General features: G+C 58.9%; 1 protein-coding gene across 1 annotated transcript; it reads left to right on the top strand.

Moving 5' to 3' along the window:
• Positions 1–1,686: 1,686 nt before the first annotated feature.
• On the top strand, positions 1,687–13,884 carry KLHL21 (kelch like family member 21). The gene is made up of 4 exons (XM_061185047.1): positions 1,687–2,760; positions 5,038–5,443; positions 8,793–8,865; positions 10,599–13,884. The coding sequence occupies exons 1-4, from the start codon at positions 1,740–1,742 to the stop codon at positions 10,890–10,892; spliced, it is 1,794 nt and encodes a 597-aa protein (XP_061041030.1). The 5' UTR covers positions 1,687–1,739; the 3' UTR covers positions 10,893–13,884.
• The last annotated feature ends 648 nt before the right edge of the window (positions 13,885–14,532 follow it).

Raw genomic sequence — 14,532 nt, forward strand, 5'->3', positions numbered from 1 at the left:
ATCTATGGGCAACAGGCAGCCCGCCTGGGTACCTGAATGTTTTCTGACTTAGGCCTGTGCTTCCCATGCTGACATTTAGACTGGATACCTTCTCACGGCAAGATGATGAGAGATTCACAAGTAGAAGAGAAAGCCTACAGTTTGCATCTCAGAGATGGAAGAAAACCAAGATGTCTTCTCCAAAGGCTGTGCCGACTGAGCTGGAACCAAGAAATGACAGCAACTCCTGGTGTCCCTGGCCTGCCCTGGGACACACGTGGGCGGAATGAGGCTGCTGTCTGGAATGTCTCTGCCAAGCCCACGGGGCATGGGGGGTGCTATCCAATAACAGAAACTCAGGTTTCATCTGCAACACAAGAAGTGGAATAAAGGTCTTTCCTTTTTTTTAGAGAGAGAGAGTTAGATATAACTTTATTTTTATCATTACAAACAATACATTTAAGGGTCTTTTCTAAAACTGAGCAAAGCATACATTAAACTAAAGAAAAAAATGGCTTCCAAGTGAGGGAACTTTTTCATATGGTTTCAGTGAAAACACAGTCCTGGCATTGTATCTATTGGAACCAAAGTAAGGAAGATTTCTTTCTTCACGGTCACCCCACACGTGACTGTGACATCTCTGAAGAGCCACATCCCCTGGTTTTTAAGGCAGTCCCCTGTCTGACCTTGAGCTGAGGGCCCTGACCCCCAGGTACCTAGTGCCCCTCTCATGGAATAGGAAAAACTATTTTTTCCCTGGAATTATTTTCTGGTGCTTCAGGTTTTTGTTCAGCTTAATAGTATATTCTTACGAATTCTCATGGATTTTTCCTACCCTGATTTCTGCCTTTCCCACTTCCATTTCCAGGAGAGGAAGGGCGAGAAGGCCAGGATGACCCCTTCAGAGGGTAGCTCAGGAGCCTGAAAGAGTCTCTATGACTCGGAAACTAAAACTGCGCCTTCTGTGCTGACGAAAGTTAACGACCGCGTTAGTCAAGTTTGAAACTCCTGCAGAAACACAGTGGAGCAGATTCCTGGCATCTGGCCCCGTGTCCCTTACGGATGCGCCAAGAAAAAAACGTCACCTAAAAAACTTATACTTGTTCCCGCTCTGTTCCTGAATTGTAAAAAAAAAAAAAAATTCTGTCGTTTGAAACCTGTCCCGAGATAGGGTTAACCAGCAACCCTTGGAACTAGTGGAATTCAAAAAAAAAAAAAAAAAAGCCATTGTACCGAGTCGCCCGGGAGCAGTTGGGAAGTCTGGCGCGAAAAGGATGGCTTCCTCCGCCACCACCGGGTTTTGTTCAGCAGCCGGGCCCGAGTGGGTGGTGAGCAGGCCCTGGAGGCCCCCGATCCCAGCGCACGGCAGGGCCGCCCCTCGGAGAGGACCCTTGTCACCCGGTGTCCCCGGCTCGGGCGTCGGCGGGAGGCCGCAGGAAGCCCCGGAAGGGCGGAGAGAGGGAACAGGCGCGAGCGGCGGTGACTCAGCCTGGAGCGCGGGGGCGGGAGCATGCGAGGGGAGGCGAGTCGGCGCGCTCAGCCGGGCGGCAGGGAGGGCGGCGGCGCCGGGCGCGGAGGGGTTAAGTGGGCGCTGCCTGTGACGCCCCGCCCCCTACCGGCCCCCGCCCCCCCGGAGGCCGAGGCGCCCGGCCCTATTTATAGCCGCGGCGACTAGCTTGTAGTGTCTTTCCCGCTGGCACTGGCGGCGGATCTTTTGAGCAGCGTGCGCGCAGCGGCCCCGCGCCCCCAGCCAAGGCGCCATGGAGCGGCCGGCGCCCCTAGCCGTGCTGCCCTTCTCGGACCCTGCGCACGCGCTGAGCCTGCTGCGCGGCCTGAGCCAGCTCCGCGCCGAGCGCAAGTTCCTGGACGTGACCCTGGAGGCAGCGGGAGGGCGCGACTTCCCGGCGCACCGCGCCGTGCTGGCGGCCGCCAGCCCCTACTTCCGCGCCATGTTCGCCGGGCAGCTGCGCGAGAGCCGCGCCGAGCGGGTGCGCCTGCACGGCGTGCCGCCTGACATGCTGCAGCTGCTGCTCGACTTCAGCTACACGGGCCGCGTGGCGGTGAGCGGCGACAACGCCGAGCCGCTGCTGCGCGCCGCCGACCTGCTGCAGTTCCCGGCCGTGAAGGAGGCGTGCGGCGCCTTCCTGCAGCAGCAGCTCGACCTGACCAACTGCCTGGACATGCAGGACTTCGCCGAGGCCTTCAGCTGCGCGGGGCTGGCGAGCGCGGCGCAGCGCTTTATCCTGCGCCACGTGGGCGAGCTGGGCGCCGAGCAGCTGGAGCGGCTGCCCCTGGCGCGGCTGCTGCGCTACCTGCGCGACGACGGGCTGTGCGTGCCCAAGGAGGAGGCCGCCTACCAGCTGGCGCTGCGCTGGGTGCGCGCCGACCCGCCGCGGCGCGCCGCGCACTGGCCGCAGCTGCTCGAGGCCGTGCGCCTGCCTTTCGTGCGCCGCTTCTACCTGCTGGCGCACGTCGAGGCCGAGCCGCTGGTGGCCCGCTGCCCGCCCTGCCTGCGCCTGCTGCGCGAGGCGCGCGACTTCCAGGCGGCGCGCTACGACCGCCACGACCGCGGGCCCTGCCCCCGGATGCGCCCGCGCCCCTCCACCGGCCTCGCGGAGATCCTCGTGCTGGTGGGCGGCTGCGACCAGGACTGCGACGAGCTGGTCACCGTCGACTGCTACAATCCGCAGACGGGCCAGTGGCGCTACTTGGCCGAGTTCCCCGACCACCTGGGCGGGGGCTACAGCATCGTGGCGCTGGGCAACGACATCTACGTGACGGGTGAGTGGGCTGGGGGCTGGTCAGGAGGACCCTGGGCCGCCCGGACCCCCGCCCCCCTGGGGGAATACATCCACCTGCAGGAGAACCCACAATATCTGGAATCCCGGGACCGCACCTGGGTGCAAGTGGCCACTTCCCTTCCCCCTCCTCCTCCCCCAGGCTGGCGCGCACGTACGTTTCTAGAGTTGATACTTAAGATCTAGAAGAAGAACCCCTTGTGTGAGTGGCACAAGTAGCAGTTTGTGGGTCTCTTCCCAGCACGCAGGGCCTGCCTGGGCAGCCTCCTCCTTGCCCGGGTGGTGCCCCCACTTCGTTGCAAGATACTGGGGCAGTCACCCTGCACAATGAGTGCTTTCTTTTTCTCCCTAAGGAATCTGGGGACGGGCCAGGGACTGACGCCCTGTGATACATCCATTTCCCCCCCCCCCCGGGGGATTTCTCCCTCATGGCTGAGCAGCACACTTGGTCACCAGTGACAGGGCTTGCACCTAGGCCCTGCGCTGTGGGTCACGTGGTGTTTAGGCTGCTCCCTGCCCAGCGACTGTAAACAGAGTCACATGCTAAGAGGTTTTCTTCCAGTTACTTGGCCCAAACCCCAAAACACTGCCGAGTCATGCTGGGCGTGTCCCAGCCCGCCCTAGTCCTGGGCATCTCCCACATTTTTCGTTAAAGATAAATCCCAGTTCAAACATGAGTCTACCTCCTTGAGTGGGGTGAGGAGGGGCGGTCTGTGTGACGGCTATATAAGGAAAGAACCGATCAGGCCTGCACTTGGGGCCTGCAGAGGGCTGGATCAGGCAGGGAGGCCCCGGCTGTGCCATCACAGCGCTGTGTCCAGCCTGGCACCGTCCGGAGAAAGCCGGCTCTGAGCTGACAAGTGGGACGCATCCCGGCCTAAGGACAGGCTCAGCTCTGTGGCCACAGCTTCCTTGGCCTGCAGTTCCAGGTCCAGCCTCTGCGGGAATCTGCCAGAAACAGTCCCTTTCCAACCTGAGGTTGGCCCTGTGTTGTTTGGGGACCACCATCCCCACCCTCCCACCACAGAAGTCTGGCCAGTGAACTCCCAGAACTGGTCAGACTCGCCCCAACTTTGCACACCCTTCCATAAATGTCTCAGCTGAGCAGCTAATCCTTTGGGTTTAGACAGGTGGCTGAGGTGGGTCCCTACAGCTGCCTCTAGGGAATTTCACGGGGTGGGAGGATGAGAAAGCGACTTCAGCTGCCTTTGACACGGTTCTCCTCTAGAAGGAAGAAGGCAGGCAGAGAGGACTTTACAAGGACCCTGCCTTCTCCCTCTGAAAGCTCAGGGCTGTGAGCCGAATAGAATGTCAGGCCGGCTCTGGTCTGCCCTGTGGCCCCAGCCTTGGGGCAATAGAGGAACGCAACCCCCAGGCTTCTTGGGGTCCCTTCATACTGTGGGAATTCTGATGTCTTTGGTGAACCTGGTTTAATTTGTGGCTATAGCCAGTACCACTGGGCTTTGGTTGGTTGGTTGGTTTTAAGCCTTTTTTTTGAAATATAGATGGAAAAGTATACATCATATTTGTACAGCTGGATGAGTTTTTCCAAACAAAACATGTCAGTAACTTGTATATAAATCAAGAAATACAACCCCAGAAGTCCACTCATAGCATCACTTTCTTTTTTTTGTTGGCCTCACCATGCAGGATCTTAGTTCCCAACCAGGGGTTGAACCTGCGCCCCCTGCAGTGGAAGTGCAGAGTCTTAACCACAGGACCGCCAGGGAAGTCACTGTAGCATCACTTTCTGTGTTAGGTTTCTTGCTTGCAGGGTGCTGTAGATTTCCTCTCAACTCATCCTGGCACGGCCTTGGTTAGGGGCTGCCCAGGAAGCCTAGAATTTGGTGAACAAGTCCCTGGGCACCCCACCCACATGCTTTGTGGCTCCCCAGGAGCATGGACTCTAAGACCTGATGCCCCAGTCCAGCTGAGGTGTTTGACCGCTTGTGCGGGGGGTCCAGACTGAGATTGCTGTTTACTTAGAATTGCGGCCCCTGGGCCTTGGCTTGGCCCGCAGAGATTTGGTGGTGTTTTTATGGCCATCCTCCTGGGCAGCGGTCAGCCTATGCATTGCTGGAGCCCCTGGTCCGGCCTTGGTGAGAGAGGATGTGTGTTTACGTGGAGCCAGGTGAGGGTTATCCCTCCCCCAAGATGAGAGGGTTATCTTTCCCCCTCTCAGAAATTCAGGGAGTCACGGGTGGGTGAATCGCCCTGAGTCGGTGTGGGCTGACCATCTGCACGTTGTCCGCCCCGGCAGGCGGGTCCGACGGCTCCCGGCTCTATGACTGCGTGTGGAGGTACAACTCAAGCGTGAATGAGTGGACGGAGGTGGCGCCCATGCTGAAGGCCCGGGAGTACCACAGCTCCTCCGTGCTGGACGGGCTGCTGTACGTGGTGGCCGCAGACAGCACGGAGCGCTACGACCACACCACCGACTCCTGGGAGGCCCTGCAGCCCATGACCTACCCCATGGACAATTGTTCCACCACGGCCTGCCGAGGCCGGCTCTACGCCATCGGCTCCCTGGCCGGCAAGGAGACCATGGTGATGCAGTGCTACAACCCAGACATGGACCTATGGTCGCTGGTGGACTGTGGCCAGCTCCCGCCCTGGTCCTTTGCCCCCAAGACAGTGACTCTGAATGGACTCATGTACTTCATCAGGTGAGTCCCCAGGGGCCAAGGCCACTGCGTGATCTTTTTTACCAGGTCCTGTGCTAAGCTCATCTTCACTGTTCTCCCCATTTCACAGATGAGGAAACTGAGGCCACACTGGGCTCTGGGGCTGGGTCTTTCTGACCTGGAGCCTTTGTCCTGCCCCCATTCTTTAGAATGGTTTCTGTGGCCTCTGAGGATCCCAAGTGGGATGGAGCTAGGTCCTCGCAGAGAACTTTTTGAGATTCATAGAAGCTAAATCAATTGTGTCTCTTTGGCTGGACTTTGCCTGGTGGGTCTCACTAAAAGCCCTTGTTGGTCTCACATGGCTTTTACTAAAAGGAACCACCTGTCCTACCTGAGAGGGACTTTGAATCTTAAAAAGACTAGAGGAGAGCTTTCTGGACACTTGAGTCTTTGGGGTGGGGTGGCCTTGACAGAGGGACCCTTTGCTCACCAGCGGGCTGGTGCCAGGTGGAGGGATCAGCCCTGCCCCCTCTGCGGAAAGCAGCACTTGTGTGTTCAGCGCGTTTCCGCAGGTTCTGTCTATTCCTTCCCGCCTGGCCTGGCACAGGGAGGGCTGGTGAGTCTTGCTGAAAGAATGCTGTTCCCCAAAGATCCCGCGGCCACCCAGGACCAGGGAGGAGCCTGGTACTGAGCAGGCCCAGAGCTGCCTGTGGGAACGATGACAGTAGTTAGCCTGTTGGGGTCCCCAGTGGACCGAGCTCTGGTTGCCTGTTTCATGGGCATTTTCACAGCTGATCCCCATGACTGTCTGCTGAGATGGGCACCACTGTCATCCCCATTTCACAGGTGGCAAAACAGAGACTTAGAGGGGTGAGGGACTTGCTCACAACCACAGGCTTTAAGTGGTGGCACAGGGTTGGAACCAAGGACATCCAGCCCATGTCCCGTGTGCTGTCACCACATCACAGCCTCCCTGGGCCAGGCTGTGGCCTCGGCAGCATGCGGCGGAGCTGGGCAGCCAATGGGTCACCATGCATCTGTGAGTCTTGATGACTTGTCACAGCAAAATGCCCTCTCCTGATGGGCCAGTAGGCATCCAAGGAACTAGGAGCTCCCAGCCACTGCTCACAGCTTCTGCGTACATGTGCACGTACATACATACTTGTAGGTGTGTGTACCTGCCGCTCCCCTCCCTGGCCTAGAGCCGGCCTGAAGCTACGGGACCAGGAGGGAAGGGTAAGGTGTGAACGGCCATCCCCTCTGTCCCCTTTCCACCTGCGACTTGAATTGGGAGCCTCTGAGGACGGGGACACTGTGCTTCTCAGCCCACGCCCCTCTCACTGTCTGAGCTGCCCCTCCCCCAGACTCAAGGCGCCTTCCCAGGCTTTCGGGGAGAACACATTTGGAGCTGAGGTGGTGTTGCTTGTCACGCAGGTGGCCAAGGGGCCAGGCCTCCCCGTATCCTAGGAAGTGAAGATCTGCTCTGAGAAAGCCCCAGAATCCCAGCCAGCTCCCGGTCCTGTTATAAAACGTCATCTGACGCTTCGCCCAGCTCTCCCTCCCCCAAGTCCTGTCTTCAAAGAGCGGGGTGGAGATGGCTATAAATACAACTCATGAGGGTGCCAGAACCTTGGCCTCAGCCCCTCGTGGCCGTTCCAGGCTGCGCGACTTTGAGAACGCCCTCCCCTCCTCCCCCACCCCCTCCGCCGTGGTCCTAGAACAAGAGGTGCCCAAGGACCGGTCTTTGGAGGGAACGCCCTGTGCCTTCTCCTCCTGGTCGGAGTCACTGGTCAGCTGCTAAACTGCCCCACGTGTGAGCATTAGGGTGCCCCCCAGGGCCCCTGTTAGCCTTTGTACAGGGTCGCCTGAGCCATGGGGGCCCCGGGAGGTGGGCTCAGCTCTGCTCACTGCGCACTGCCACCACCAATCCGGCCGAGAGGGTGAGCGGTCTAGGAGGGCAGCCTGTTGAGTAGTGGGGGCCTGGCCTCACCCGAGAGTGTGGGCGAGGCCAGGGGCCTGGGTCTCGTGCGCTTGAGCGTTCCTGCGCCCTGTCCACGCGCTTTGGTGCCTCAGCCGCGTCACACTGCCCAGAATGCCACCTGTCGGGGTAGCTCCGGTCCACAGGAAGGGTCCACACTGGGTGGAGGCCTCAGCCTGTGGGCTGCTGCTGCTCTGGGCTGTGAGCAGTGACCGGCGGCCCCCGCCCCCAGCAGTGCTCTGCCTCAGTCCCCACTTAACGTGGCTCCGGGGCTGGGCTGTCCCAGCGCCGCAGAGGCAGAAGCCGAGAGCCTTGTCTGGCCTGGCACCTTCTGGCTGCAGCTCCTGTGTCTCTGCAGGGGTCGGGGGGCAGCCCAGCGGGTTCCCATATTAATTATCATCATCTTACGCGCCACAGACTAAGGATGGTTTTTACATTCTGAAGTGGTTGGAGGAAAAAATCAAAGTGAGAGTAATACTTCGTGACGTGTGAAAAGTTGTGTGAAATTCAAATTTGTGTCCATAAATAAGGTTTCATGGGAATGCAGCCAGCCCCTTTGTTTATACGACTGTGGCTGCATTTGTTCTCACCTGCAGCGCTGGGGACCTGCTACAGAGACTGTCTGCTTGGCAAGCCCTGAAATATTTACTCTCTGGCCTTTCTGCTGATCCCTGACCTGTGACCATCGTTACCGTCAATACTCCTATTTGGGGGGTAGTGTCTTTGTGTTTCAAGGCTGTGCCTTTGAGCCTTGTATTGCAGGGATCAGGAGCCTGTCAAACAGGATTGATGGAGCCTGAGCCCAAAGGGGAGGGCAGTGCTGGTGTCCTTATTCCTGGGACTCTGGTCACCCTGCCGGGCACTTAGGATGCAGCAATGAATGGGGTGGGATCGAGGGACTGACGGCGGTGGGAGGGCAGTGGCCGAGCAGTGGTCCAGGGCACAGGGGCTGTGCAGTGGGCCGGGAGGCCTGGCCTAGACTGGTCAGCCATGGAAGGCTGTCCTGAGAGGTGGCACAAGTGAGCTGAGGAAGGGTGAGTTGAGACTGGTTAGGAGGGCCACTATCAGTTCAAGATCTGAGGCCAGGCTGGGTGACCACAGCGAAGGGGAGGGGCAGCTGTGTTGGTGCTGGGCTGCGGGGAAGCGTTGTAGCACCTGAGAGCATGATCTTTGGGTTTGTGGAGCATGGCTGGGTTCCGGCCTCAGAGCCCAGGCCAGATAGGTATGGGGGCCTGAAATCAGCCCCTGCGAACCAGGGATAGGGTTCCACTGGCCGGTGGGCTGCCAAATAGCATCACAGAGGTCCCCAAAGGAGATGGGCCCGGAGGACCCTTCTCTCCAGCCCTTCACACTCAGGTGCTGCCTAGTCACTCTGACCCATTCTTCCTCCTCCTTCCCCCCTCCACTCCCCAGGGACGACTCTGCCGAGGTGGACGTATATAACCCCACCAAGAACGAATGGGATAAGATCCCATCAATGAATCAGGTAAGTTTGCAGACACGCCAGCATTGGGAGCACAAGCTGGTCCTGGTTTCCAACCGAAGTGTCAGCGTAAGTTTGGGATGCAGTCCTGGTGGGCAGGGCCCTGTGTTGGGCCCTTTCCCGGTGTTACCTCCCTGAACAGAGGGCTGGCGTTGTCCTCAACTTGTACTCGAGGGTCACTGAAACAGAGACCTTAAATAAGATGCCAGGGTCACACAGCTTAGTGAGTTCATCCATTCGGACCAGTGTTCGCTGAGTACCTGCCATGAGCCAGAGAGCACGCTGGGGAAGTGTTCCACAGAGGGACAGCAAGTGCAAAGGCCCTGGGGCAGGGCATGCCTGGTGTGTTCATGGAACAAGCCCTCAGCCTGGTGTGGCTGGAGAAGAGTGAACAAGGGGGCAACAGAGGGGTGAGGTCAGACAAGGAAGTCTTTGGGGATTGACCTTGGGAGTACACTTACTGAGCACCTGCTGTGTACCCACACTTTTGCTGCCTAATGGGGTCTCACCTCTCTTTGCTTATTGAGAAGAGGGTGCTGAGTTTGACAGTGTGATAGAGCCAGGAAGGCTGGGTGGCTTTTGGCTACATGAGCAATCTCCTTAGTCCCAGATACACATATGCACCCGCCTATATCTTTATTTTCTGTCTTCCTTAAAATTTCCAAACCTGGGAGTTCGCTGGCGGTCCAGTGGTTAGCACGTCCACTGCAGGGGGCATGGGTTTGATCCCTGGTCGGGGAACTAAGATCCTGCAAGCAAGCTGTGCAACGTGGCCAAAAAAAAAAAAAAAAAAAAAAATTTCCAAACCTGCTCTCCTGATACCTCTACAGCTTATTTAACATCTTTAGGGGAATTCCCTGGCAGTCCAGTGGTTAGGACTCCTCACTTTCACTGCCGAGGGCCCAGGTTCAATTCCTAGTCAGGGGACTAAGATCCCACAAACCACGCAGCACAGCCAAAAAAAAAAATTTTTTTTTTAATAAATAAATAACATCTTTACAGTTAGGAAATATAACTTTGGTTTTCCCCATAATGAGCTACTCGTACTCATTATAGCAACCTTGAGAAAGATGGGATAGTCCAGCCGCGTGGTTCAGAGCCCGTACTTTGGATCAAGTCCCAGCTTTGCTGCTGTCGGCTGTGTGAGGCTCAGTTTTCCAATCTGTAAGATGGGGAGAACAGGGCTTCCCTGGTGGCGCAGTGGTTAAGAATCCGCCTGCACTGGCAGGGGACATGGGTTCGATCCCTGGTCCGGGAAGATCCCACATGCCGCGGAGCAACTAAGCCTGTGTGCCACACGTACTGAAGCCCACACGTCTAGAGCCCGTGCTCCACAACGAGAGAAGCCACCGCAATGAGAAGCCCATGCACCGCAACGAAGAGTAGCCCCCACTCGCCACAACTAGAGAAAGCCCGTGTGCAGCAACAAAGACCCATCGCAGCCAAAAATAAATAAATAAATAATTGCGGGGGTGGAGATGGGGAGAACAGTCACGCCTGCTTTGCAGGGCTGATGCTGCTCACAGGGAGTGCCTCCATGGCCCCTTGACCACCATAGGGACCCGCTGTGGCATGTGACCCCCGGGCATGGAGCCCCTGTGTCCTAGCTGGGGTGTAGGAAGTGCCAAGGCTGCCCCTCCTAAGGGCCCCAGGCACCTTCCCCATGGAGGGGGGCTCTGGGGCTCTCCCCTGCCCTGGCTGCCAGCCTCCACTCACCGCCCCCCCTTGGCCCACAGGTGCATGTAGGGGGCAGCCTGGCCGTCCTTGGAGGGAAGCTCTACGTCTCTGGGGGCTACGACAATACCTTTGAACTCTCCGACGTGGTGGAGGCCTACGACCCAGAGACCCGGGCGTGGAGCGTGGTGGGACGGCTCCCAGAGCCCACCTTCTGGCACGGCAGCGTCAGCATCTTCCGCCAGTTCATGCCCCAGACGCCCTTGGGGGGGCGTGGCTTTGAGCTGGACAGTGGCAGCAGTGACATGGGTGTGGGCCGGCCCCGGCCGCCGCAGAACGCCGCCGAGCTGCACTAGCCCCGGCCCGGCCCGGGGAGGGCCTTGGTGCAGGTAACCCAGCACCTCAGGGGGTAGCACCCCCATCCTTCGTGCACGGGGACAGGTTGGCTGGAGCGTGGGCTCAGGCGCTGCCGAGCGAGCGAGCCTCAGGATCTGACAGCTGGAGAGTTTCCGTGCGTTCAGAGCCTGAGTCACAGCTGCTGGGGCCAAGGCCAGTTGTGAATGCCGCTCCCTTGGTCCAGGAAGAGCTGCCTCCGCCACCACGTCCCTGGTTCCAGTAAGTCACCCCCGCTGCAGGCCCACCTCACCAATGAAGGCATGTGCCCCTCCTGCAGCCACCACCTGTGCCGACTTGCTCCCCCCTTGGGAGAGGAGGGCCACTTCTGGGTATGAGTGGAGGGGCGGGGGTCCTTCCGGGAGAGTGTGAGAGTGGCCTCCCTGCAGGCCCTGCTGTCCCGGAGCATCGAGAATCAGGCAGACAATGGCTGCAGTGGGGTCCCACCCTCCATGGCCAGTGCTGGACACCCGGCGAGCCAGCTCCCCAGATGCAGGGGGTCTGCCTGCCCAGCTCCTCACCCCTCCTGGGGTCTCGCACCAGAACACCCCTCGTGGGTGGGCCTCCTGGAGGTGAGCTCGGACCTAGGGGCACAGGGCAGTGGGAATGGACTGGCGTGTGGTCCTGAAGGGGGCCCAGAGGGACCTGCTGAGTGTTTTCTGTCTCCAGTGGACCTGGGCCGACGCAGGTGCTGGGGGTCCCTGTCCACACACCCACCAGTCGGTGTAGCCCCACCTGGCTTGGGGGCCTCCGGGCCCTTTGTCCCAGGCCAGTTCGGCAGAGGACGAAAGTGCAAGGTCATAGCTCCTCACTGGGAGGCCCTGGGACTTCGTCGCTGAAGCCCAGCCAGGCGGACAGCTGCAGGCGCCCTTGCCCTTGCGGCCTGTGAGCGGAGGCTCCCGTTGCTTCTCAAGGAAGCCCGGGGCGGGGCAGCCCCAGCAGGTGGCCACAGGGTTTCAAACACAGTTGGCCCTTCCTTAGAAGGGGGGGAGGCAGCTAGAAACAGGGTCCGGTTTGTTTGATTTTTAACCTCTCCCCGTCCCATTGCCGAAGCTTTCTGCAGGGTGGGAGGATGCCTTAAGCTCCTCAGAAGCTCAGGCTTCTCCAGGAGGGTGGCAGGAGGAGCTCCTGGGAACCCCCGTAGCTGGTGTCACGTCCTTGGTTTTCTCTGAGGAGTGTGAACGGTGGATTGGTGGTCTTGTCCTCACGGTTTCCAAAGTAGCCTTTGCTTGAATTTGTCCTCCTTCCCTTCCAGAGGGGAGGGCAGTTAACGTTTTCCTTGTTAGGTAAATGTTCATCAGTGTGTTCTTACCAAGAAAAAAAAAGTTTTCTCACCATCGCTTCACAAGTGGCACTTAAAACCCTTCTGTTGGCCAGAAACTTTGGGGCTGTCGGGCGGGACCCTGCCTTCCCTCCTGCGTCCCTCGAGGAGCCCTGGTGGGGGGCCACCGCTGTCAGGTCAGCCGTCTTGCTCTGGAACCCCTGCTGGAGCGGCCACAGCTCACAGCCAGCCCTTCCATTCGCCTTGCGCTGTGGCTCAGCTAGCCACTCCGAGCCCCCCGTGTGGCAGGCACAGTGGAAAGGCAGGGGATGCGGGGTTGGCACTTCCTGCCTCAGGCCTGGCCAGGGTGGATGCTCGGTCCTCTGCTCCCTTGGGGACCCTCCCCCAGATCACCCCCCCTGGTCTGAGTGTCCTCCCTTGGTGAGTTGGGGCTTGCCTGCCCCTCCCCCCAGGGTGGTCGCAGCCCTAGTTGCTCCCTCTCCACAGCCCTCACTTCACTTCGCAGGGGTAACTGAGACCTTTTTTCTAGCCCGGGTGCCTGCCTGGCGAGCTGAGCCCACGCAGAGGCGTCGGGCTCCATGGGGTGGCCGACTCGGGTTCCCCGCAGGCAGATGCTGCCCAGGCGTGATGGCTTGTCTGCTGTCTGTGGCAGGGGGATGACAAGGCAGGGCTGCACGGGACTGATGGAGCCCCAATTATATGCCAGTCACCAAGCTTGGTGCCAGACTGTGCCCTGCCCAGTGGGTGTGACATGCCACGCAGAGAGATGTGGTGATAACTTCTGTGGCAGGTCATGGGCAGGGGTCGGGGGAGCTCGATCTCACGGGAGAGACTCCCTCCTGGTGCCTTTCCTGGGGCTGGCTCTGTAAAGGGCCCTGGCAGCCCCAGAAGGCAGGGCAGGCAGTGGGGGGGCAGGCTTTTGCTGGGACCGGGGGGCTGCAGACACTCACGTTGTTCTCATATAAACCAGCCTTTGTCACCCGCCGCGGCAGTTCTGGTCAGCACCGAAGGCCGGTGCCTGGGCCCGGGCCTTTGTCTGGTCTTTCCTGCATTTTTGGTACTTCACTGTGTGACCGACCACCCCACTCTCTGGCGGCTGCTCAGATGATGGTTTGGGAGGGCAGGGAGCCAGTGATGTTCACTCTAGAACTACCCAGGTCCCCACCCCACAGACCCTGTCTTTGGTTTAAAAGACCAAAGATGGGAAGGGGACGCAGCAGCCTGGGCAACAGCAGGCTCCTACTGGGGGTCCGGGATTGGGGATGACCCTTGAGAAACGTCTCCTCCCTGCCCTGCCCGCTCCTTGTAGGCACGGGTTCCCATCACTCACACAGGTCTGTGCACTGACGGGCTGGGCCAGCCGGGGAGGGACTGTCTCTACACGTCAGATGTACACAACTTTTTCAGCCTATGAGACAAGTTATGAAAGTTCAGTGACTTGTATTTAATGCTGACCTACTGCTATAAAGTATTCTATATTTATATGACCTCAGAGACTCTTCTGGACTAGGACAGTCTCCCTCCAGCGTCCGACATCCAGTGCCAGCCCCAGAGCGTGGGGCAGATCTGTGTATTTATTTGTCCGTTCGGTAGGCTTACATGTCCAGGATCCTGTTTAAGGTCTTAGAATGCCTTCAGTACACTAACTTTTTGAAATAAAAATATTTCCTATATATTTGGTGTCATTGCCTCTATCCTGCTGCTGCCGGGTCTTGGAACCTTTGGGCTGAGGCCAAGCGCGTGGGGCAAGGGGAGCAAAGTCGTACTGACGAGCATACTTAATGTTCCTTAACTAACGGGGCCGCCCCTGTGCTAGCAGAGAAAGGGGCAGAGTTCGGAGCGTCCAGGGCTCGTGCTAATGGTTTTGGGGGCAGACCCTTTGAAGCCCTTTCTTGTCTCAATCATTACAAGGCATGAGGTAGTGGAAAGAGGAGGCCAAGCCCCGGAAGTGGGAGAAATGTGGGTGGCTGAGGCCATGGCTCACCTGCCCAAAAGCTGCTTCGACCTCCTGACTCCACCCCTGGGCACTGTGCCCGATACCTTGCTCCCCCCTCCTCCTGAAGGTGTGGTGCTAAAAGGTGATGAGATCCCTGTCTCTTGGACCTGGCGGGAGGGGCTGAACCCTTCAAATAGAGCAGCGTCCCTCCCAGAAGAGGCCGTGGAGCGCAGAACATTCCTCACATCTGCAAGCCCGCGGAACCCAAGGAAGCGGCCAGTGCCGGGCCGGGAAGGGGGCATCGGAAGGCCATGGCTTACCTCGGTCGCCTTGCCAGATCTGAGGTGGCTCATGACCTGGCTGGCAGTTTCCACACTAGAATACT

This window comes from Eubalaena glacialis, chromosome 3 (genome assembly GCF_028564815.1).
Source record: "Eubalaena glacialis isolate mEubGla1 chromosome 3, mEubGla1.1.hap2.+ XY, whole genome shotgun sequence".
Taxonomy (NCBI): domain Eukaryota; kingdom Metazoa; phylum Chordata; class Mammalia; order Artiodactyla; family Balaenidae; genus Eubalaena; species Eubalaena glacialis.

Coding starts and splice junctions, on each gene's coding strand:
- KLHL21 (XM_061185047.1), top strand. CDS start 1,740: ATGGAGCGGCCGGCGCCCCTAGCCGTGCTGCCCTTCTCGGACCCTGCG. Junction 2,761..5,037: donor CAACGACATCTACGTGACGG/GTGAGTGGGCTG, acceptor CCGCCCCGGCAG/GCGGGTCCGACGGCTCCCGG. Junction 8,866..10,598: donor AGATCCCATCAATGAATCAG/GTAAGTTTGCAG, acceptor CTTGGCCCACAG/GTGCATGTAGGGGGCAGCCT.